Source organism: Lepus europaeus, chromosome 15 (genome assembly GCF_033115175.1).
Source record: "Lepus europaeus isolate LE1 chromosome 15, mLepTim1.pri, whole genome shotgun sequence".
NCBI lineage: Eukaryota > Metazoa > Chordata > Mammalia > Lagomorpha > Leporidae > Lepus > Lepus europaeus.
The window spans coordinates 30,819,614-30,845,508 of NC_084841.1; the positions used below are offsets into that span (position 1 = coordinate 30,819,614).

The 25,895-nt window shown below is 45.3% G+C and overlaps 1 protein-coding gene and 1 pseudogene across 2 annotated transcripts in view; both read left to right on the forward strand.

Annotated features, from left to right (window-relative positions):
* The window catches only part of EGFLAM (EGF like, fibronectin type III and laminin G domains), a 179,527-nt gene that overhangs the window by 39,562 nt on the left and 114,070 nt on the right, over nt 1-25,895 (forward strand). For both annotated transcript variants that reach the window (XM_062212122.1, XM_062212121.1), the window contains exons 2-4: nt 19,413-19,522; nt 20,958-21,041; nt 24,147-24,173. In XM_062212122.1, coding sequence (XP_062068106.1) covers nt 19,413-19,522; nt 20,958-21,041; nt 24,147-24,173 — 221 coding nt within the window. The remainder of the gene's footprint in view (nt 1-19,412; nt 19,523-20,957; nt 21,042-24,146; nt 24,174-25,895) is intronic.
* On the forward strand, nt 23,025-23,204 carry LOC133774767 (U2 spliceosomal RNA; annotated as a pseudogene).

Below are 25,895 nucleotides of genomic sequence, written 5' to 3' on the forward strand. Positions count from 1 at the left end.
CAAAAAACAACCATGAATAAATGAATAATAATAATTTAACCTATTAAAGTTTTTTGGGTTGTTTGTTACTCAGTACCAGATACTGTGTTCCTGTTTAGGTTATTTGTTTATCTGTTGTACCCAGTAGCTGATGTAGCACCCATCAGTCTTGTTGGGCTCCATTTTCTCATGCAGCCCTGTTTTTTCTGCTGCTCTCTGCATATGATCCTCTTGATGATGATCCTTCTCTTTGCTTAGCGGTACAACAAAAATAAGGTTTTGAACTGCTTAGATGTTCATAGGATTATATGCATTAGGGTCTGTGAATTCAGCAGTCAGTATTTTCAAATATTTTTGACCATCAGAGTTACACTGGCTTTGGGTCTTTTTGCCCTGTTTGGTCTGAAGACTGGGTGTGGCTGTTCTTGACTTTAACTGTTGTCTGGACTCTGGGATTCTGGTCTGCTCTGATACTTGGCTCTGTTTGCTTCCAGCTTCTGGGGGAGATATGGTTATTCCATTGCCATAGTTTTGTGTGGGAAGGAATAGTTTCCCAGAAAAAAAAAGTTAGAAAGATGTTCCCTTAGGAATAAACAAACTTCTTCCTTTAGGCTGTTCTCAAGTCGCCCCCATCAAAACCTCTCCCTTCTCACAACTGCTGAATAGAGGCAGAAAGGATGCTATTTGGGAAAAACCCAGTATTGGAGAGCTGGATGCCAAACGTGAAATGGCCATGAGACTGAAGAAAGAGTTGGGCAGATCCAAGATGGCACAGAATATAACTTATTAAATAGAAATTTAGGGACAAAAATATGTCTTGGGCAGCTGCAAGACAAGAGGAACCCCATGCCACAAAGCAAGAGAAAAATGGTTTTATGGACAGAGGTAGCCCCTAACATTCATGAGAAACATTGCAGGCATCAGTTAAGAGGTACTCCATGGGTCAGATAGGAGTAGGAGGTGGTCTCAATGCCTTTGTTTACCTCATAGGGGCTAAAATGAGTGCCAAGGTCAACTAGAGGTCAGGATGGTGGTCAGAACCAAATAGCTGAAATTACATCAAACTAAACCCTATACTAGCTATTACCATGTAAAAGTGCTATAGCCCAAGCACTCTTTTAAAATCAGTCAGCCATGGGGCCAGCACTGTGCCATAGTAGATTAAGCCTCTGCCTATGGTGCCAGCATCCCATATGGACATCAGTTCAAGTCCTGGCTGCTCCACTTCTGATCCAGCTCTCTGCTATGGCCTGGGAAAGCAGCAGAAGATGACCCAAGTGCTCGGGCCCCTGCACCCACGTGAGAGACATGAAAGAAACTTCTGGCTTTGGATTGGCCGAGCTCTGGCCATTGCAGCCATTTGGGGAGTGAACCAGCAGATGGAAAACCTCTTTGTCTGCCTCTCCCTCTGTCTGTAACACTGCCTCTCAAATAAATAAATACATCTTTAAAGACAAAAACAAAAAATTCATGGGAAATGCAGATGACAAAAAGAAAAAAAATGCCTGAGTTTCAAACATTGTCTGCAGCCAAAAATAAACTTTAAAAAAAATCAGCCAGCCCTACTCCTCCCCCTTTCATTCCAACCGTCCCACAGATGGGAGTCCCTGCGTACCAGCGAGGCCACCTCTCGTCATCCTCACTATGCTGTTTCTCCCTTGGTAAGGCTCTGACTGAGTGGCTCCTGCTCATGACAGAGGAAGGAAACTTGGCCACTGGTGCAGTGGGAAGGGCACCACTTTGGGAAGCAGACACATCTGGATCGGAATCCCCAGTCTGGCATTTTTCTCGCTGTGTGGCCTTAGGCAGCTGACGCTCTCTTGAATATCTTCATACAAAAAACAAAGCTGTTTAATGCTTGCTGTACTAGGTCGTTCCAAGGTTTATAAGCAAACTGTTGATGAATCCAGAACATAGAATGGATACTCACAAACAAAAACAAAAAACCAACAAACAAAAAACAGGGATAGCAATAAGGAAAGCAAGGTGGTGAAAACTGACTCTAAGAAAAGCCTGGGAAAGTAGTAGAAGATGGCCCAAGTGCTTGGGCCCCTGCACCCACGTGGGAGACCTGGAAGGTTCCTGGCTTCGGATCGGTGCCGTTGCAGCCAGCTGGGGAGTGAACCAGTGGATGGAAGACCTCTTTCTCTCGCTCTGCCTCTCTCCTTCTTTCTCTGTGTCACTCTGACTTTCAAATAAATAAGTAAATCTTTATTAAAAAAAAGAATTTTGAATTTTGGAAGAAGAACCAAGATACTGTGTGCTTGTATATTATCTATAGGGTTACTGTGTTGGCTTGAGCAGTTATTCATTGCATTGCCTAACCATACAACAGAATGTGGTGACCCTAACTGCCTAGAGATTGAAAATGCAATAGTGGTAGATGGATAGGTTTATAACCCTAACCCTAACCCCAACCCTTGAACCATTTTCTGCTGTTTTCTCAGGGACATGAGCAGGGAGCTGGATAGGAAGCTGAGTAGCTGTGAAACAGGATGCTGGTGTCTCTGACAGTGGGTTAACCCACTGTGCCACATGCTGGACCTGCACTGGGCACTTTTTGTACCTAGCAGTCATTTGTCTGAGTTTTTAAAGCTGTATTATTTAGATGGACAAAATTGTATCTATCTATAGTGTACAGAAAGGCTAAGTCAAGTTAACATATACATTACCTTACGTATTTAGTTGTAGTAAGAATACTTAAAATCTACTCTGTTGGTCATTTTCAAGTGTACATTATGTGAATGATAGTCATCGTGTTGTATGACAGATATCTGGAACTTATTCCTCGCAACTGAAACTTTGTGCTCTGACCACAGCTCCCCATTTGCCCCATCCTTATTCCCTGGTAATGACTTACTACTCTCTACTACTATGAGTTCAGCCCTTTTAGATGATGCAGTATTTATCTTTCTGTACTTGGCTTTCTTTTCTTTTTACTTTTATTTATTTGAGAGGCAGAGTTACAGGAGTTACAGTGAGAGATGGAGAGAACCATCTGCTGGATCACTCCCCAAATGGCCACAAAGTCTGGAGCTGAGCTGATCTGAAGCCAGGAGCGAGGAGCTTCCTCCAGGTCTCTAACAAGGGTGCAGGGGAACAAGGGCTTGGGCCATCTTTTACTGCTTTTCCAGGCCATAGCAGAGAGCTGGATCGGAAGAGGAGCAGCCGGGATTAGAACCAGTGGCCATATGGGATGCAGGCACTGCAGGCAGAGGATTAACCTACTGTGCCACAGCGCCGGACCCTATACTTGGCTTATTTCATTAGCACAATGTTCTCCAGGTTCATCCATGTGATTATAAATGGCAGGATTTATTCTTTTTTAAAGATTGAATAATGTTGTGTGTGCTTGTCTAGTCAGAGTTCATTGATAGACAACTCTTTTTTCTTTTGATTTTTTGTGTTTTTCTGTTTTGGGCAGTAATGTAGCAAGAATGGAAGTAGAGTTATCTACCGAATGTTGGAAAGTACTTATGGTCCTCTCCCTACCAAGGTTTGTATCAAAGTACACACAGCAGTGTTGGCAATCTTGGAATCGCTAATGCTGCGAAAAACTGCAAAGCAGGCAGAGAAACAAAGGACAGAATGGATACAAAAGCTGTTTGAGCAACTGAAAAATGGAGCAACTGAGAGTCCAGGTTCTCAATGTAAGAAAAGGGGGCACAGAGGGAAAATGAGAAGAGTGAGAACCTGTGTGTACTGTCCATTTAAGGAGCCCGTTTCATCCAGTGGCTCAGACTGGGGCAGGGGATTCAGAGTCAGAATGTCTGGGTCCACTTACAAGCTCCACTCTCACCAGCCTGTACTCACAGACACGTAAAGACTCAAAGCCTCGGTTTTCTCATCTACCAGATGTGATAATAATGGGTTATTGGTAGGTTTGTCACGATGATTCAGTGCAATTGTCTCTTTATCATGTGGTTACAAATGCTCACTTTGGTTCAAATCCTGGCTCCAACCCATGCCAGCTGTGTGACTTTGGAGGAGTCGCTCAGTGTCTCTGTGCCTCAAGTTCTTATCTTCAAAATAGGAATGATAATGACATATTACCCAGGTATCTGTGGAATCATTTGGAATGTTTCTGGCCTCTGACACATGGGATCTGATTCCTCTGCCTTTTGTTGTAGGTGCTTGTGTCTTGGTTTTGGTGTCCAACACCCTCAACACTCAGTTATTACTGTCAGATATTAAGATGCCTGTTTTTTCTGTCATAAAAGTGATATATGCCCTTTAGAGGAAAAGTAGAAAGAAAAAAATTCATTGCTTTGAGCCAACCACAATGAGGCTTTTGCTGACTTTTCTCAGGACTTTGCTCTGTATAATTTTTACTGTATGGGCACTCATTTCATAGACTGTCTTGTTTTTATATATAATAACGATCATTTCAGTGTGCTATAAATTTTATAAATTTAGGTGTTTGAGATGAACATGCTCATGCATGAAACTTCATTTTCCATATCTGCAACTGTTTCCTTAGGATGGATTGTGAAGCATAGCAAATACTTGAGCATATTGATATGCCTTTAAGAGTTACCCTACATTGCCCAGTTACTTTCTGAAAGATTTATGCTAAGTAAAACCACCAATCAAAATGTGTGCAAAGGGGTGCATTTTATGGTGCAGTGGGTGAAGCTACCATTTAGGATGCCTGTATCCCATATTAGAGTGCTGGTTCTAATTCTGGCTGCTCTGCTCTGATCCAGCAGCCTACTAATGCATTTGGGAAGTAGTGGATGAAGGGTCAAGTACTAGAATCCGTGCCAGTCATGTGGGAGACCTAAATGGAATTCCTACTTTTTGGCCTCAGCCTGTCCCAGCCCTGACTGTGGTGGCCATCTAGATATCGCTGTCTCTCACTCTGTCTCTATCACTCTGCCTTTCAAATAAAGAATTAAATAGAACTTGAAAAAAATCATACAAATATTCCCACTATAAAACTGGGTTTCATCATTTTTAAAAACTCATTTTAATTTGTAGGTAAGCTGTGGTCCTCAGGGTTGTAATAAGTTGTATTTCTTTAATTACTCTTGTGTTTGGGCTTTTTTTTTCCTGTGAAATTTAGAATTTTATCTTCTCTCGTAATGTGTGTATTTATGCCCCTTGTCCATTTTCTCTGTGGACCATAAAATATTGATGTTGTATTTTGAATGAGCTCTTTATACGGTAAATGATATTAATCTTTTGTCTGTCGACAAATATTTGTCCCCAGGCTGTATTTTAACTTTGGTTGATGTTTTGATTGGAAGAAATGGTTTTTAGAAATTGTGGTATAATCTTTTTTGTGTCTGAGTTCTCCTATTAAAGAAAACTTAAAAGTAATTACGCTAGGGTGGATAGGATGAATGGAGAGAATCATCTTGCTTTATGGCTTTACAAATGTCTATTTCTCTAATTCTTTAATCCATCTGGAGTTAAAGTTATGTTGGTGTGTAGTATGAATTAAGGCTAAAAATTGATTTTCTCTTCTAATTTGCTAACCAACTGTCCTAATGTCATCCTTTGAATAATTCTTCCATTCCCCATTGATCTAAGACGCCTTTCTTATCATAAATTAAGTTTTTATGCATTCTCAGGCTATCTGTTCTGTTTTATTGATCTGCCTGTCCATTCTTATGCCAATACCATGGTGTTTTAATTATAGGTGAAGGGTATTTTAAGTCCACTATTTCAAGAGACAGCCCAGCAGAGCCAGAACAAGTATGTGAATATGCGAGGTTATAGGCAATGTGTTGTTGTGAGTGTCTGATGGTTTTGTTCTTCTGGCCCATTGCTGAGCACTGGGTGGTCATGGAGTGATTGCTCTTAGTTGAAGAGACACTCAGAGATGTGAATGTGTCCCTGGAGGTTGTCCCAGACATTGGGTATCTGAGACAGGGCACCACCAGTATTTGCCTCTCTGTTGATTTTCCTGTGTTCCACTTGAAACCTCACTACCCACCCACCCACCCACCCACAGGACACCTTTTGAATTTAGGTGAGGCCATCTGACTAGGTCTACTGAATGGTAAGTGTAGCCTAAGGAGCGAGCCTGTATTTCATCAGGCTCCAGATGGCGAGGGCTTCATTAGTGTGATCCCACTGTGTTAAGGAGACAGCCGACTGTTGGTATTTGTAGAATCTATGATAAGTAAACCGCTGTGGTAAGCCACTGTGTTTTAGGATCAGTGTGATGATAGCACAACTCAGCTTGTCCTGACTGATAGCAGAGACTAGTCAAAATATCTAACAGTTGGTGTAACAGGAGCACTCCATCATCAAATAGGTGCCAGCCAGGACACCATGGAGAGGTCGGGTGCACAGGGGATGATTTAGCTTTGTACTTCATTCAAGGACATCCCTTTAAGGTAACTTTGCATATCTCAAATCTCATTTCCTGCGTACTGATTTTCTAACTTAGGTTTTATAGTCCCTGGTGATGCTAGGCTTGATGGTTCCCCTCTTCTGTCCTACCAGTGACATGCTTTGCTTGTGCCAGGAAACAGACAACTCTTTAGATCTTACTGTTCCATTACACTTCTCTCTTTTCTTCATTAAGATCATAAATGCGAGTGGGCACAGTCCATGTTTGTGGTACTTCTGTCCCTTCCCAAGCTGTACGCTGTTCATTCTGCAAAAGCATGCTAAGTGCACTGTGTTTCAAGTTTTATGTAGGAAATGTTCCTGCTATACTTTCTCAATTAATCATAAGACCTTTCTGCTCTCGACGGGGCAGACCTGACACAGATTATCTGAAATGAAAAGCAGATTAGGGGAACTTTGTGTCCTTGCCAACAAGAGGGAGTATTACGGAGCGTGGTGTTTGAGAGGCTGTTTTCTAGAGTCCTGGCTGCTGCCCAAAAGGTACATGGGGAGCCAAGTTATTTAGTCCCCTTTAAACTCAGTTTCACATCTGTAAAATGAGGTTCTTCTGACGATTAGATAAACTCATCTAAAATACATAAAGTATCTAAGCACAGTACACTGTCCTTAAAGCAGTTGTTGTTATTTTTAGTACTAGCACAGCCTACTAATAGGTGGGGAACACCTGTTCCTTGGCTGGTTGGTGACAGTTGGCCTGAACATCCCTATCAGGTCTCAGAGCAACTGCAAGAGCTCTCTTGGCTTTCTGACGTGTAGCCTTCCCCCTCTCTCTGAGCCTGCATCTTCCTGGCTAACTCCTGTCCCTATGACCATTTCTCATCAGACTCCAGCTCTGAGCACCATGCCTGACTCCCCAAGGCTCTGGAGTTGTAGCAGTTCCTGTGTTGTTGTGATCACCTTGGAATAGCTACTTTCTCAGATTCCTCATCCCTAAAAGAGCAGAGTCCCAGGCCCCGCCTCATAGAGTGTTGTTGGGGGACAGTGGATCAATACAGCCAAAGCCCCTTGAACTGTAGCCAACGTATGATAAATGACCAATACGTTTTAGTTCTTGCTGTTCTTCATTTCCAAAGCTTGGTGATTTTAGCTATTTTTGTTAAAGCTTCGGCTTCCCTTTCACATTGCAGACTCAATTCCATCAGATTTTGCTGCCTTCCAAAGTCCACGTTCTCCTAACACGTCCCTCACCACCCCTTGCATGCCCTTGACACAGGAAGTTCACTTCAGCCGTTCTCCTAGTTTGTCTCCTTGGGTTTGCTCCCCAGGACCCCAAGGTTTTCAGTTTTCTGATGTCACTTTTGAAGATCTGCATGAGAACGGGTGGAAGACAGGCACAGACCTGCTGCATTGGTCCAAGGGCACAATGAGCAGAAATGCAGTTGAAAAGTTGCTGCCATCCACTGCTCCCCAGAGTCTGTCTGTGTGTTCCCTGTAGCCTGCCAGTGCTTGTTCTGCCCTGTGATCCTGGAAGCAACTGCAAGCTTCGATCTTGGGGTCAGAGAGACCTGTGGTCACATCCTGACTTCCCTACTTTTTTGACCTTGAGCATGTCCAAAACTGTGTCCTCAGTCTCCTTGTTTGAAAATGCATATGACAACACTTAGCTTGCAGATGAGTTGAAAACGTTAAAAAGGACAACACAGTGCTGTGTGTAGCTGAGAGGGCAGCAATCTGTGATCCAGCCCGGTGTCCCCTTGTTCAACCATGGGTTGCTGAGACCAAAACTTTGCACCAGGGAGTAGACTGGGAGGAGTGTATGGATGGAAGTGAGAGGTCTGGAGGAAGCTACATCTGCTCACTCCACCTTATGCCTGACTTGAGGGTCTGTTGGCCAGAATGGGGGCGGGGAGGGAGGTCCTTTTCCTATTTGCTTTAATGTGTCTTATGAGCTTGGAGGTGGAAGACTCTCTTTGTGAAATGCCCAGAATACCAGGCTTAGAGATGGTAGCCAATAAATTAGTTATTTTATTGTCATCCTTAGCAAATGTCTGTGACAGCACTATGAACCTATCATCTTCAAAGCTCCTGGCTTTTGGGGCAAAGGAGGATGGTCAGTTTCTTTTCTAGTTTTAAAGGAGTACTGATCTCTATTTCATGCAAGGCAGGAAATTTTAAGCCTTTTCCGATTATTCACAGCCTCGTGTAGCTTATTAACTATTAAGCTCTTATTCTGTCTACCTCCATGGCTTCACCAGGAAGGAGCCAGAGGTGAGTGAAGGCTTTGCAGTGTTTCTTGCTGCCATCATGAACACTGAAGAGGCCGGATTCTGGTCCAGCACAAGGGGAAAAGGGAAAGCAGCCTGCTAAGGCAGTGTAGACCAGACACCCCCTCACCAGATGTGCTGCCAGGTGTGTCTGGAAGCCAGCATTGGCAAGAGGAAACAGGACAGGCACCTGATCCTGAGAATAGGAGAAAGGATAAAGCCGCTCTCCCCGAAGTCAGTGGCTGAGCTGGACATGCCAGAGTTACCAGCTTTGTGTTCTCCACTTCCAAGGCTTGGGAGTGTTCTGGAAAGAGGGTTATGATGACAAGAGGAAGTGTTGTGAAGATCAAGAGTCCTGGCTGAGCTTGGAGAGCTCCTGGCTAGACTTCACCCAGCTTCTTGTCTTCCCACATTTAAGACTCCAGCCAGGAGGCTTTGGTAGAGGTGAACAGAAAAGCAGGATTTATTGAAAGGCGGAGGGGTAGTACATATTCAGACATGAGTGCAGGAGACCACAGGAAAGAGACTTGCCCCCCGCACACTGGGTGGTCAGGGGTTCATGGAACCCAGAGCAGGAATGACTAGAACCTGCGCCTGGTTCAAGAGGTCTTGAGCCTGGAGCAAATGACCTCTGGTCCCAACCAAGACAGAGGTCTGGTGGTGGACAGATGACCTTCACTTACCCATGATTTATTTTTCCTAATGGTCTCTGTGATGTCACACACACCTGGCAGAGCAAATTCAGGTTTTTGCTACTTGAGGGATTGTCAACACTGATTGACAGAAGGATGGATAAGGTTATGGGAGTAGAGCTAGAAGAACAGGGATTTTTCCAGTCATTTAGTCCATTTAGCAACAACTCTTTATGGAATGCATGTGTGCCACAGACTATTGTAGGTACCAAGGATAAATGGAGAGCACAACAGTCCCTGGCCTCATGGAACTTACATTCTATGGGCTCTTTGGGGCAGCATGGAGAGTCTAATATAGAATGAAACAGAGGAAGGAGTTAATAATGCTCCACAGTTCCTGGGCTGCTGGGGACAAGGGAGGAGGAGGTGATTTGAAGGGAGCAGAGAATGTGTTCTGGAACACTTGGTATTTGGGATGTTCTATTATTTGTATGTGGTTTGTTCCCATCAAAACTGATGTTGAAGCTTGATATCCAATTTATTGGCATGGAAAAGTGGTAGGACTTTTAAAAGAAGTGGAACCTGGTGGTGGTGGTTAGGTCATGACCAGCCTTGTGAGAGGGTTAACAATGGTCCCATAGAGCAGGTTCATCTCACAGGGCTGGATCCAGTGTCTTTGGGTGTGTTGTTGTAGAAGAGTGAGCCTGCCCACTTTGCCCCTCCTGCTTTCTTTTGCCATGTGCACTCTATTTCTCGCTCCCTCTTCTTCTCCCTCTCCCTCATGCATGCTATGGCCATGTGATGCTATCTGACACTTGTGGTGAAGCCAGGGGTTCCTCACCAGATCCCAGTGCCATGCTGTTTGGAATTCCCAGCTACCAGCATCATAAGCCAAATAAATATATTTCCTTTATAAAGCATCCAGTCTCATGTATTTCATTATAGCAACACAACATGGAATAAGGCTGTTTGTGAGCCAACATGAGCCATTAGATATGCCAAGCATATCTGAAAAGACAGTTGGCAGATGCCTCACGACACTGTAGAAATGGATGAGGCCACTTGGAAGACTGGGACTCACAGTGGAGCTCAGTCAGGAGCAGGTGCACCTCAGCCCCCTTGGGGACCTTCATCAAATGTCATGCAACAATGTCATTAATGCAGACCTGGAGAGACTGAAATCCTCCATAGGGACATCTTCCCCAGTTGAGAACTTCTGTTACTGAGATGTCCACTGGGAAGAATGTGATCCATGGTAAAGCAACAAATAGAGCTGGGAATCACTGGACAGCTGGGGAAGAGGGCCAGGGAAAAGTTAAGCCTGGAGACAGCTTTGTGCAATTTGGTGGTGGAAATCCCTCGGTGCTGCCAGATAGGATGTACCTAGCTGGGGACTCAATCAATTGAAGTTTTTAATTTCAGTTATTCCCTAACTACTGTGTCTTCACACACTCAGATTCTCTGAGCTGTAGTTTCCCCAAGATTAAAACCAGAGGTTAGACTCGACATGTGGTTCAGAAATGAGCAATATCAGCATTTCCTGAGAAGCTACTAGAAATGCAGATCCTTGGGCCCCATTCCTGACTCACTACAGAAACTCAGGGTGGGGCCCAGCAATCTGACCTGCAAGTCTTCCAGGGGATTCTGATGGCAGTTTGAGAGCCACTGGCTTGGAAGGATTTGAAGTTCCCTCCCAGCGTTGAAGTTTCTGTGCTGTAGGGTAGGGCATCTGGCAGCAGTAGAGACACTGCTCCAGACACCAGCACGCCATATTGGAATGTCTGGGTTCGAGTTCTGGCTCTTCTTGCTATTCTAGCTTCCCGCTAATGCGCCAGGTGATGGCTCAAGTACTTGGACTCCTGCCACCCACGTGGGAGACCTGGCTTGCATTCCTAGCTCCTGGCTTCGGCTGGCCCAGCCTCAGCTGTTGTGCACATTTGGAGAGTAAACCAGCATTTGAAAAATCTCTATCTCAATCGAATAAGATGAAAATAAGTAATAAGTAAAATTTGTAAGACATTTCTACATGATATTCGTGTTCAGATGCCTGCATCAAGTTTCATAGTCTATGCTTTGTCCTCTCAGCATTGTTGAGTGGTCTTCAGTAAGTTGATTTCCTCATAGCAGGGTAAAAGAGCATGCGTGTTCTACGTGTGTGTGTGTGTGTGTGTGTGGTGCGACAGGAGGTCTATGAGTGAAGATTTACAGCCTCCCTGCTTGTTTTCTTGGGTGATGTGGTGAGAAGCCAGCTGGAGTCAGTGAAAGCAGATCATACAACAGGCTCCCACATTAAGTAGCCACGTAATAGCTGGTTTTTGCTTTAAATTTTTCTACACTGGAATTAGGAGGTAGAGCTGGGCCTGGAAATTGGCCTCTGATAGTTGGGCCAGCAAGTTGCCTTCCCCTTCCACGAAGGATGCTGTCACCTACAGGTACAATGCCGTAGCCTGAAGTCCTGGCTCTGTCCGCTGCTTGTCCTTGGCCAATAGCAGCAACCCACTGGCCACTCTCTCACCCAGGGGCACACACAAGTAGCTACACAGTCAACCTGGGGATGAAGCCACTGAGGACCAGCAAACAGGCTGGCCTGTCTGGGCAGGGAGTCTAATGGGCAGCAGGGAATTCTGGGGTCTTGAGTAGACCTCCCCCGCCCCTCCCCTGCCTCGAGTAAAGCAGTGATGTATAAGTGAGTGGAGCACGCCCCAGAGGTGCACCCTCTCAGCCTACACTCCTGAGGGTTGCCTGGGGCAGGATCCAAACTAGACCTCTTCAATCAGCATCCATCTGCCTGGTTCTAAAGAAGTGCTGCCCCGGTGGATGGTTCTGGGGGACTCGCTTCTGTCTTCGTCCTCAGTAGTCTTCAGATACTCACCTGTGTGGTGTTTAGGGAGAGAATCATAGGCTGGCAGAGCTGGAGGGACCTGAATTTAGGGATTTCCTACTGCTGCCTATTGATTAGGAAGTGAGATGACTGAGGCAATCCAGAAGAGTGGCCTCCTCTCTGGAATGACGCCCTTGAGACACAGATGATGCTCTGGGATGGTGGCTTTCATTCTAGAATTTACACTCTGGAATGATAAACTACTCTAGAATCCTATGGTGTAAGGGTAAGTCATGTTCTGGAATCCCACTAAGGAATGATGCCTTGCTTTCTAGCTCCACATTCTGGCATAGTGGATTTTCTGGAATGCTGGATTCCATTATGGAGTTATGTTCTGGAAAGGGAGATTTCAAAGGGGCAGCTTTGTTGTGGTGTGAATGGTAACTGACCCACAAGAAATGCTGGCAGAGCTCTGGGAAGCATTTCCTGCTGCCCTTCAGGGTAGCACATTTCATCTCGGGTAACTGGAACGAACATGGTCCATCTCATAAGGCCTTGAAGACCTATCTCAGAAATGGAGCTAGTGGGTTAATTTTCTCTTTAATTACATATCCGTGGTGCTATTGAAAGAATAATAGTCGGAGCAAGCTTCAGAAAGATGGAGATAGGGTTTTTGTTTTCTGATGAGTCTTAGTTACTTTTAGCACCCTCCATTGCATCAGTGACTATAACCTGGGTCCATGAAAATCCAATCACTAAAAAGCTAGCAATATATTTCTGTCACAGACAATATTTTTGTTTGCATTTTGAAGTGTTTTTATGAATTGAATTACAAAACTAATTGAATCAGAGATGAATGTTGCTTGGGAAGTTGAAGTAGTTGTGAAATAAAATTACCATAAGAGACTGACCTAATTATTCAAGAATTTCTAATGCAAAAAAAAAAAAATACCCTAATACAGTTTGGAAAGCCCTCAAAGAAGAAACCTCAAGAATACAGCTCCCTTGTGGCAAAGAAACACATTTTTATTTAGTTACCTCTTGAGAAATGCGGCTTTTGGCTTCGAAGAGCACATCTTCAGAGTGGGCATAATACAGGGGACATTTCTTCAAAATCAGTGTTCTGTGGCATAGCATATTCGGTTATTGGTAACCTTTGTTAGGGAATGTGTTGCTTTTGTATTTAGCTGCTTACAGTTCTTTGTCCCCCATGTCAGTGATCTAGTACTTGAATTTTTGCTGACGGTGAGGAAGCACTGGTTTGTTTCTTGTATGATCCCAGGAGACTTCAGATCTTTTTGCTTCATTGAGAGTTTGGGAGAGTGCAGCGTGGTGGGTTTTTGTTGTTGTTGTTGTTTGTCCCATGCTGAGATCTGACTTTCTCCTGATGACTCACAGGTTGCAGAAGGGAGTCTGGTTGGGGTGCATTCCCCCTTAGCTCACTCTGACGGTTGGAAGCCACTTGGAGAAGGACTTTGATCTGCTTGTCCCAGCTGGGACCGCAGCCCAGTGTCTCAGTGTCTCCGTGTCTCTGAAGCTGATTCCAGGTCACGCGTGGGGCTTTCCTTGAGGAAGTCTCTGGGCTTCCCAGGCCCATCACCCATCCCGGCTTGGAATTCATCGCTAGCCCAAGGCTGGCGCCTCTCCTGCCTGCAGCCTGCTCCCTCCAGACGGGGCCCAGTCATGACGCAATCTGTATGTAAACAACAGGCTCCTCTGCAAACACAGCTTCAGATGGCCCCAGCTGGCACATTGCAGACAGATATACAGAGAAAATGCCACGGTCAAGCGTGCCGTTGGCAAGTGCTGATGAGGAGCCCTGGTACTACCCTCAACCCTCTTCATACACCCCTCCCACACGTGAGATTTGGAGACCCCAGACCTATGGCCTTGACCCTCATGTTGCATTTAACAGCTTTACAGAAAGAAAAGCTTCATGTCTTGACATAGGTTTTCGAGCAGAGGCCGTGGAAGGCTTGGCAGGTGGGCCCCCTGCACGGCCAGCTCTGAGTGGTTAGCGATGCTGCCCCAGCACTGGGTGAAGGCGGGGTCTGAGGTGTCTACGAAGAGCAGGGGGTGGAGAGGGTGTGACCAGTAAAGGCTGAGGGTGACTTATGGCATCTAGAAGTCAGGATGGCCTGTAATGCTCTTTATTGGATTCCTGGAGGGGCTCAGGTTGGCCAGACAGATGATGCATTCAGTTCTCACCTGTGCCATAGGAGCGCTCACCTTACACCTGGCCCACCTTGCTATTGGGCATATAGGCCTGCCCCTCGGGGGGAGAGGGCTGGGCTAGAGAAACAGATTTGGGGAGCCACAGCGTGGATGTGGTGGCAGCTGCAGAGAGGGGGGGGGGTGTCGTGGGAGCTGACAGGGGAAGCCAGGCTGAATCACAAAAAACACTGGTGTCAGGGTGTTGGGAAGAAGCACCTCTCTACCTTGTTCCTCACTGTCTCTGCCTCCTTCTGCACCACTGTTGCAGACTCTAGAGATCAGTTTCTTCATCTGTAAAGTGGGAATAATGCCTCCTTCTGTCCCCTATTGTCATGTGGATCAGCTGCCGTCTGGGGACAGGGTGGACTGCATGGACAGATGTGTGACCAGTCCTTTCAGTCCCCGCTAAATTCCTTGTCAGTGAGGGTTGGGGGGGTGGGGAATGTTCACCAGCCAGCAAGAGAACCAGCAGGTGACAGCGATGGGGTGGGCATTTGGAGCAGCAGTTAAGTCATCATCGTGTGGGACCTCTGCTCACTGTGAGGCGCGCCTGGCTCAAGTGCTGGCTGTTCTGCCTCCAGTCCAGCTTGGATGTGCACCCTGGGAGGCAGCAGGTGATGGCTCAAGTACTTGGGTCCCTGTGCCCCATGTGGGAGACCCCAGTGGAGTTCTGGGCTCCTGGCTTTGGCCTGGCCCAGCCCTGCCTGTTGTAGACAAAGGGGAGTGAACCAGATGATAGATTTCTGTCTCTCTGCCTTTCAAATGAAATGAAAATAGATTAAAAAAATTTTTTTTAAAAAGGAAGATAGGATCAATAAAATTTGGAAACCAAAATACATATAGACAAGTGGCAACAGATTTAGAAACCTAAGATGGATGATTTCTAGGCCAACAGTGAGAGGAACACCACACGCTGTCTCATGTTTGAAAATTGTTTTAAAATTTACAAAGTTCTCTGTATCTTGAATCTCCCTCTCTCTCCCCCTCCCTCTCTCCCTGTCTCCTTCTCTCCCTCTCCCTCTCCCACTCCATCTCTCTCTCCCACTCTCAGGATACAAATGTTCAAGCAGTAGAGATTCGGGTATGTTGCATGGATAAACCGCAGTTTAGCTCTTTACTGGTAGGCAATTGGGTCATTTCTAATAAAAATAAGTGCATAGATAGAAAGAAGGGAGGGATAGCATTGTGGTATAGTGGGTGAAGCCACCACTCATGATGCCAGCATCCCTTATGGGTACTGATTTGTGTCCGGGCTGCTCCACTTCCAATCCAGCTCCCTGCTAATGCACCTGGGAAAGCAATGGAAGATGGCCCACATACTTGGGCCCCTGCACCCACGTGGGAAACCAGGATGAAGCTCCTGGCTTCTGGCTTCAGCCTGGTCCAATGCTGACCATTTTGGCCATCTGAGGACTAAACCCTCTCTCTGTAACTCTGACTTTCAAACAAATAAATCTTAAACAATAACAAAAAAAAAACCTATCTCAAAAGAGTGCATTGTTAAAAAAAATAGGAAGGTAAAAACATGGAGTTTTTTTCTGTTTTCTATTTTCCTTTTTAAGATGGGTAAATAAATTAAAACCACCACTTGTAGTATTATGTAGATGTTAGCTATTCAGAGAAAGAGCAAGCCATCTTCAAATCAGCCTGTGGGGGCAGGGAGAGCATAAGGTATCCTGCTGGCAGCCCTGGGCTTCTGGCCAGCTCTGCTCAGAATCCTCCTGTGTACGGGAGTCAGGACCCTGCACGCGGGGCTTGGCCTGAGCCGTCTCCCAGGACCCAGCCTCCGTGAGGCTCCGTGGTGAGGGACAACACTGTGAGATGCTCTTGAGACTCAGGCTCTCCAAGAGAACCCAGGGCACCAAGAGCGGCACATCTTTAATTCTGAGCGGCCGACAAAGGGGACCTAGCCTATGTCCTCGACCCTGACAACGCACAGGAGCTCGGTGGGCGGCTCTGGGCAACGCTGTTCTCAGTGCCACTCGCCTCCTTCCTGGGCACCTGGGGCTGGGGGCTGGTTGGCCTGTGCTGCCACTAAGTCACTGGATGCAGATATGTCGCCTTTTGTTGTTCAGAGCCAATGGTCTGCTTTATGAATTGCAGTGTTTTGGCCTCACAGCTAAGTGGAAAGAAACAGACTGTGAACCAGAGAGAGCACTGCTCTAACCTGGCCAGTGTAAACTCCCAAGGCTTTGTTTTGTGGAATTCCTTTAGAATCAGGGAGCATGGTTACACCCACAATTATGCAACTTTTGGTCTTTGGATACAAAAATACTTTTAAAAGTAATTTTTTTAAAATTGTGAAAAACTAACAGTCTGCAAAACTTGCCAAATACAAGAAAACAGGGTAGAAAAATACCTTTTATTTCAGCTATGCTGATGTAGAAATTAGCCTTTTCTTCTTACCTTCGGTTTACTTTCCAAATGAATGTGTTATGTGACTGCAATAATAGTAATGGTGGCCACTGAATATACTCTTTGCTTATAAACATTGCATTACAGTTTGGCTACAATGTGATGCCAGTTTTGCCTTTTAGAATAATCTTTTCTAATTTGAAAATAAATGTAGATTTATAGAAGAGCTGCAAAAGTAGTAGAGAGAAGTCCAATACACTATTCACCCAGTTTCTCCCCAGGTTAGCACCATACAATCCAGGGTAGATGCCACGTCTAATACGTGGACTAGTAATAGTACCACCTAGTGTTAGTACACTGATGCCACCTAACTCTCAGACTTCATGGAGCTCTTACTAGGTTGATCACCAATGTCCTTTCATTGCTCCAAGATCCAACCCGAGATACCACACTGGAATGAGTAAAATCTCAGCTTTAATATTTGCATACATGTAGGCAGTGCACCGTAATCGACCTGTTGCCCTGTGTATGCATATTCAGATCCATGATGGTTTTCCTGTCTCCCGAGCGATTCTATGAAGCACATCTTTATGGGCTCAGCCTTCTCTGCTAGGGAGAGTCTTTCCTCACAGCAGACAATAATCACACTTCTGGGAGCCCAGAGGTAGCAGCAAATTAATAGCACCGAATTGCATCCAGTGTTGTCTTCCAAAACGCCCATCTACTTGCTGCTACTGCCATCAGTAATTTTTTGAGAGTAGCGTGTTCACGGACTCTTGTCAGCATTAGTTACTTTCCCTTAATTAATTTGGCTAATTTAATAAGCAAAAACACATCAGTTTTTTTAAAAACTATTTCTCTAATAACTAGCAAATCTGAATGTTTCCATGTGTGTGTTAACCTATCCTTCTTTTGTGAGTTATCTCTTCATATTTTATTTATTAGGGTCTGAATATGTTTTTATCAATATGTATGAGTTTTATAATAAAGAGATCTCTTGGCCTGTCATTTTGTTAGTTATTTACCCCTTGATCTGTTGTTTTGGATTTTTCTTTTGTAATTTTTGAAGAGTATAATGAAAGTTTTATGATTTAGAGTCCATTGCTTTTCTTTTGATTTATTTTTTTAACTCCTCCTAAATTTAGAAATGTTCCTGCTCAGAAAATCTGATTTTAAAATTCAATTTTTTAGAATAACTTGACTTCCCATGTTTAACTGGCTCATTGGGAATGTTTGCAGTATTTGGTCGGAACGCTCACCTGACCGCTCTCATTCACCAGCTACAGATCAGCTCCCTCCTGTCTCATGTGCAGGAAAAGCCGTCCGTGTGTCCCCAGCTGAGTCAGTGGCACAAACCTCTTCCTCCTCGTGCTGCCCCAGCCAGACTCTTTGGAACCATCCTGGTTTCCTCCTCCTCTTCTACCCATATCTGTTCAACCCTGGAGCCCCATTGGGTCTATATACATGGTTATCCTTTTTTTAAAAAATATATTCTTTATTTCAGTGGGAGAGGTGCTCCTATTCACTCGTTCCCTCCCCAGATGCCTACAACAGCCAGAGCCAAAGCCAGGAGTGGGGCTATCAATCCAGGTCTCTCATTTGGGTGGCAGGAACCCCGTTACTTAAACCATCACCACTGCTTCCCAGGGTCTGCATTAGCAAGAAGTTGGAGTTAGGAACCCAAGCCGTGGACTGAACCCAGGAATTCAGTGTGAGATACGAGCTTCTTAACCTCTAGGCTAAATGCCGCTCCCATGTGTAGTTGTTTGGCCACAGAATTAGTTCTTTTAATAAATGGTTTTCAATGGGGACATTTGGCAATGTCTGGGAATATTTTTGCCTAAGGAATGCTACTGTAATCTGGTGGGTAGAGACTAGGGTTGCTATAATATAGGACAGCCCCCACAGAAAACTACGCAGCCCCAAATGTCAACAGTGCCAAGGTGGGGAAAATGTCTTTGATAAAAGGAATTCTGCTTTCAGAACTTATCCAATTTAAATCATTGAGTGTACTTACACTTTCATTCATTTAATCTCTTTTGGGAGACCAATAGGCTTGTAGCTAGTAAAAATTAAAATGTTTGCCCCCTATCTAGGTTGGACACCTCTAAAATAGCTATAGCTATATATATTTTTAGAGAAATACTTGCATGTGTGCCTAAAAGGTATAAACATAGTATTTTCAGCATTATTTTTAACAGTAAAATTTTGAAAACAACCTAAATGTCAATTAGTAGAATAACAGTCAATGTACATGCATGCTCTGTATAGCATACTCTATATATAGAGTATTTGCCGAAGTGCAACAGCCAAGATATGAACCAGTACCCGTAAGTGATGCCTGTGTTACAGACGACAGCTTAACTTGCTTCATCACAGTGCCAGCCCCAAGCATTTGAATATTTTAAATCCCATTTTATACCTAACCATATTTGTTAAAGGTTCTGTGATAGGAGTATACTAACTGTATAAGCAGACAGATCTATATAAAACACACATGCTATTGAGCAAATAAATCACCTGCTTTAATCCATTGCATATTCTGAGGGTCGGATCAGAAGTGTTCAATTTTGCTACCCTGACTCTCCCTCTGCTGGTCCCTGACCTCTTAGCTGTTAGAGAAGGGACTGGGGGCATTTGTTGGCTGATTTTTTTTTCTGAGGCCAGGTTGGGAGGGGATTGAAAAGCTGTGTCAAGGTCAGCTGAGACGTAGGTGGTATAGCCAAGAGATGGCTGCGTTTCTGGCCCGTGGAGTTACCTGGAAGTCTGTTCCTCATCTTGTGTGATTGCACCAGAGGTGGGATGCATGGAGCTTCTAACACGCTCTCTTTCATTTCGGGACAGGCAAGGTAGGGCCTCCTCTTGACATCAAGCTTGGAGCCTTGAACTGCACAGCTTTCAGCATCCAGTGGAAGATGCCAAGGCACCCTGGGAGCCCCATTGTCGGGTACACGGTGAGTACGTGGGCTTGGGGCTTGGTGCCGTGGGAGTGCAGGTGACTCTGCAGCCTTCCGTTGACACTTCTGTGCAGATGGAGTCTCCCTGACCAAAGTGCTTGGGACCAGAAATGTTTCCAATTTCAGAGTTTTTAGCAATGTGTAAATATTTGCAAATGGATGCAAATTATATATATATATATATATATACACATATATGTGTGTGTGTGTGTATATATATATATATATATATGGTGAGATTTCTTGGAGTTGGGCGCCAAGTGCTAAACACAAAATTCATTTATGTTTCAGGTATACCTTAGACACATATCCTAAAGATGGTTTTATATGTAGGGTATTTTTAGTGCCCCTGTGTTTTGACTGCAAGCTGTCACAGGACATCAGCTTGTGCACTTTTCCTCTTGTGATGTCATTGTCAGTGCTCAGCAAGTTTCAGATTTTGGAACCTATGGGATTTCATGGTTTTGGGTTAGGGATGCTCACTCCTTGTATGAGTGCTCCCATGTTAATAATGACCCCCTTCTCTGTAACACTAGAAGAAATACTCCCCACTTAATAACATTTGTAGACTCTTGAATGTTGCATCTGCATTAATCCACTGGGACCTATTCAGTACTTTCTCTGTTGAGTGATGGAAAAATATAAAGCAAGTAGAAAATATGGTTCCTGCTATCCAGCTGCCCATGGCCAAATTTGGAGAATTAAGCAGACATACGGGGAAGCGTAGGGGATTCACATGGAATGTTGTCAACAATATAATCTGAATTCAAGGAGTGGGCAGGTGAAAGGGAGGAAGGGAGAGGGAGCATGTTGTTATCTGTCAAGGTTATAGACTGGGCTGATTGCAGTTCATCAAAATGTTCTCTGTGCACAGTTTTTTAGAACCAAGTTCACTTGTAGAAGTCAGGACATTTCAGACAGGTATCTGGAGTTCTGGAATTTCCGGGTTAGAGGTAGAGCTGGCTACACTGCATCTATATGCCAGTGAGGCACCTGACCCACTGGAGCTGAGCTGCCCATTTGGATAGATGCCAGCTCCCCCGTGGACGCTGGGTTCCCCCACTTTGTACCACTGCACTGAGGAACAGGAGCCGCTGGTCGTGGCCTGGTCCTGCTGTATTTCTGGACTTGTTCACCTCAAAGATGGGAACATGACAGCTTCCCTGAGAGGTCACGGTTTGGGTGAAAGCAAGAGGAGCTGGCTGGACCCCTCTTCATTGCACTTCACTGTTGGCTGTCTTCCTCCCTGGCCTCTGCAGGCTCCTGGGTTGGTGACCCTTCCAAGTATGGCTGGCGTTTGTTCCACAAAGCTAGTGTGCAAGAGATGAGGCCATGGACTTTAGAACCCGGCACGCTTGTGAATGGGGTTCAAACCTTTGATCCTGGAGAATTATGGGTTCTGCCCTCACCAGGGTGTCTGCCTCTTTTCCAGGTCTTTTACTCTGAAGTCGGCACGGATAAGTTCCTGCAGGAGCGGTCGCATGGGGTGCCCCTCAGCCAGGACACCCTGGCCACTGTGAGTATCTCCCTCCTGGCAGCCCCTCCACACACCTGGGCGCTTGGCATTTGGGGAAATTCAGATGGATTTCTACTTTGGTGTCTGGGGGCTGCTGCACATGCCATAGTAATGCTCGTATAGACCTGTGTGATTTCGGGGGGACTGGGGGGACTGGTGTTCAGCCTGGTGGTGAAGACACCAGTTAGAGTGCCTGTGTCCCACATTAGAGTCCCTGCATTCAATTCCTGGCTCTGGCTCCTGACTCCAGCTTCCTATTTATGTAAACCCTTGGGTGCAGTGGATGGCTCCAGTGGTTGGATGCCTGCCACCCACAATCCAGGGAGATGTGCATTGGGTTCCCAGCTCCCAGCTTTGGCCCTGGCCTGGCCCCAGCTATTGCAAGCATTTGGAGAGTGAACCAGGATGGGATCTGTGTGTGTGTGTGTGTGTGTGTCTGTGTCTCAAATAATTTTTTTTAAAAAAAACTGCCAAATACCTCACATGAACATTACCTCTGTGCCAGGCAGTCTGTATCTTGGGAAAAGCAGGTGTCTACCAAAAAGTCCTGAACTCAACCCCATCTTCTCAGACCAGGAAAGAACCACTCTACAGCTGTTTTCTCTGTTCTTTTCTTCATAAAGTTTTGAAATTCCAATAAAGCTTTATAAATAAATATGATGCATTTGTATCTTCCCAACTGCCTGGAGACACAATGGCGAAGAAAATGGTGCAATTTGAAGTGTGTATTCAGACGGGCAAGTTGTATATTTTTCTTTTCAAGCCCGGCATCCTGTGCTTCCACTAACCAATTGTTGGTTCCTCATCTGTTTCCTGTCAAGGTCCCTCTGGGTGAACCTCTCGCCTTCGGTGTCTCTGTTGCCTTTGCTTTCACTCTCCTTCTCCATTCAGTGTTTCCAGTACTCGCTCCAGGCCAGAGCCCCTCGGCTTGCCCTCCAAGGAGTTATACACCAGTGCCCATGAAGCTGCTATAGCGCAATGGAGAATGCTTGTGACCTCTGCTTAATAGGAGCCTACTGGGTACATGTAGCATGTGGCTTGCAACCTAGCTGTCATCTACTGCCTTGATAAGTGACTGTCACTTGTGGAGCGTGTGACACCAGCTGAACACGATCCCGCGTGCTCTATGCATGTTTTCCCATTCAATTTTCACAACTCCCAGATGACCTGATTTGACTGACAAGGACACTGACACTTGAAGTGACTTCAAAGAAGTGAAGGAACTTCCCCGAATCCCACATTAAACGTGATAAAGCCCCCTAGAAGCCCAAGGCGGCCTGACTTCTGAGCCGCAGCTCGAGTTATTCTCACCAGAGTTCACAAGAGTCCAAAAGAAAAGCTGCCCTTTTTCGGGGTGCTTACATCGGGTGTGATATGCTTTTGATCTCAAACAGACTTTTTGCTGATGCACCCCTTTTGGCTTCAGTAGCCCTTGGCCCCAGCCTTGATGGAGTGCTCTGTCCTCAGAGGGGCAGACGGGGTTCGCTCCATGTAGGACATGACAAGTTGTAGGTCCCTCTCCCCTCAACAGCCCTGGAACTTTTAGCAAACCCAGTGACCCCACCAAGGTCTCCCCAGCCATCCTGGTCTTGTGTCCTGCAGGGCTCACTGTACTTTTGGGAACACAGACTAGGTATTGAGGGCACACTTCCGGAGACAGGTGCCTTGGAATCTGCGATGGAGATCCTGCCCGTGATAGGGAAGCCTGGCTGAAAGCTGGCATCTCTCTGAAGGTTGCTGCAGTGAAAACCCAAAACAGAGGAAACCTGACCAGGAGGGAGACCAGCACCCTGGGCTTCCATGCCTGCTTCCTCCACTCCCAGGTTGGAACTTGGCCAACCTGTCAGTAACTTTGGCCAAAGTCACTTAACCTGCCTAGTCCTCAGCTTTCTCCTGGGAAGGGGGTGTGGTGATTATACCGCTGTGAGAACCAAACAGAACAGTGTGTGGAGAAGTCTTGGGTAAACTGTAGAAAGCCATCTAATCGCTTCTCGGCCTTTTGGCTAAGATCAAGTGTAAAAAGCCATCCCGATGGGAATTATAATTCCTGTTGACCTTTATGATAAATAAATTTTTCTCCTTTCCAGCCATTAGAATGTGCTACCAGTTTTATCTTGCTGATTTCAGCAGACTTGCATAGTGGCTTCTGTATGCCTAGTGCATGATAAAGCCCCGCCAGTGTTTTGGGAGCAACGTCTTGTTTTATCATTCCCACTGATAAAACAATCAGAGAACAGCATAAGGCTAGATGTCATTAGCATGCCACTTAATAGACAAAAGATTTGAAGAGGGAGAGATGGGTGTGGGAACAAGTGGTCAAGAGTTACAACTCGGGAACTGAAGTAGGACATTTTCCGGAAATTCAGACTTGAGGGAGGGCCATCCCAAAGAGAGAATGGTTTGAACCCAGAGAATGTACATGTGTATGTGCACACGTGTGTGTGTGTGTTCACATGTGTGTGTTTGGGTGGATGATGGAATTGGAGAATTTACAGACTAGAGAGAGGAAGCAAGGGGTAGATGCAAAGGGCGTGAGTCAGGGAGGGAGAGGTAGAGACTTGGTATGGCTTTCTAGGTCTCAGATTCCCATCAGCAATATATGGATTCGAATAGTACGGATCCACTGTTCCCAAGCTCCGAGCCAGGGTGTCCTGCGGCTCTGTAGCATTCGTGGTAACGCTGTGGAATATTTAAATGTTTCAAGGAAAACAGCAATATTTATGGGACTGCTACTACCAAGTTGCTTGAATCTCATTACTTGGTAAGTTGAACGGTCGGCCATTTCTTCTGGCCTAGAAGTGCTGTAAACATATTCCTGAGACAGCTCACGTGCACGAGCGGAGAAAGAGTGGGAGGCTCTGCTGTATCATGTCACCCGCAGCGTGCGGACAGGCTGGGTCTCAGGTGAGGTACTGGTGGTGGAGCCCTCAGCGTGACACCTGGCAGGGAATAAGAACTGAGTAAGTGGTCACACGGCAATGCAAGGTGTGCGTTTGCTGAAGCTTGGGTGAACGTAGCCAAACGGGCAGACGCTTTATGGGGTCATTTTAGACTTGCAAGTTTTCTTTTCTTCCTCATGCTGCCTCTGTTTTCTCTCCTCTCCAGGAACAACGTGATCACCCAGTGATTTTTGTAAGTATGTTTTGGAAAAATTAAGCCCCTCCCCCACCCTCTCCCAACAGGGGCTGGTCAGTTCTAGCGCGAGTTGGGACCGTCAAGCGTACAGTATGGATTTGTAACAATTTAGAAAGGGCTGTGTTACGCTTGTGTGTGCTGTCTCATCTCAAGTGGCAAAGTAAGGTTCAGGGAACCTCTTTAAAGGCTGAGTAATTTAAACACTGTCCCAAGCCTAGGTGAAACCAGTTTGAAAGGAGAAAAAAAAGATTATGTTTATAAAGATTTATTTATTATTTTAAATATAGAGTTTCAAAGAGAGAGAGAACTTCCATCCACTGGTTCACTCCCCAAATGGCCACAATAGCCAGGTCTGGGCCAGGCTGAAGCCAGGAGCTTCTTCTGGGTCTCCCACACGTGTAGAAGGGCCCAAGCACTTGGGCCATCTTCCGCTGCTTTTGCAGGCCATTAGCAGGGAGCAGCAGGGACTCAAACCCATGCCCTTATGAGATGCTGGTGCTACAGGTGATGGCTTAACCTACTATTCTACAATGCTGACCCCCCAAAAATAGTTAAATAAATAAGTGAGCAGAACACTGGGAGTAACCCCCCCACCCACACTCCTCCCACATAGCCTCTCCTTTGCTTACTCATCCTAACAATTCTAGATTGTCTTTGCAATACTGCAAAACTGCCCTCCTCCTCCCCCACAAATAGTAGATTTGATTTCTGGATTGAATGCCAAACAGGATCAGGTTGACAAGCAGTTAGTCTGGTTTAAATTATAAGTTGACTAAAGTGATTTCACTGATAATGTGGAACTCTGATGTCTTGTTTGTTAATTTTCCTCTAGAAGCTTCTGATTTGGTTAGCATTTCACATGCACTATTATCTTTTTTCTAAGAAAATTCTGAATGGTTCATCCTGAAAGCAAAATATTAAAGCACATCAGGGCAATTTGGTAACCTTTTAGAGTTATAAATAGTAAAGGAGGTTTAGACAGGTAGTCTCTACACTTTTTTATCATGCATACTATCACCAGTATATTTTATATATCATGTATATTTATAAATTATGTATATGCTACTATATTAATATATACATTAGAAAACCTCAGAAAATTTTAAAGGAGGAGATAAAACAGACATAGAAAATGCTGGGTTTTCTCCTATCATCATAGATTGTCTTGCTCACCCCTGGGGAGGCACCGCCATCCTGCTTTGGAATCCATTGGTCTGGCTGACACAGAGCAGTGATTCTACCTGGGTCTTATCCAAGGTTAGAGAAACAAAACTTAGCCAAGAGTCAAAAAACTGGGATCTTGTTCCTGCTGTGTCCCCAGAGCATGAGTGAGCTCCTCTGAATCTCTCTTTGGCTATGAAGGAATGGGCCAGCGACCGTTTCCAAGTAGAGGTACCTTGACTCTAAGGGGCCCATAGAAATATGTGTGAGCATTTTAGTGGACAAACATCAGGGATGCTAATTTTCCTGCTGTACACAGGACAGATCTGCGCATGAGAACTTTTTGTTACCCAAAGCCAGTGCTGCCTCTGCTACAAAGACCTGGAAAATGCTAACTTTCTATGACCACTAAAGGGGTAGAAATTTCTTCAACTCCTCTATCCACTCTGTTCTGCATAGTATTCCCCAGTGCCATTGGAAGGAGAATGCTTGGAAGGGACCTCTTTTCTGTGTCTCTGCTGCCTTCAATCAGATGATGCTAGATGTCCTCAACAGTTG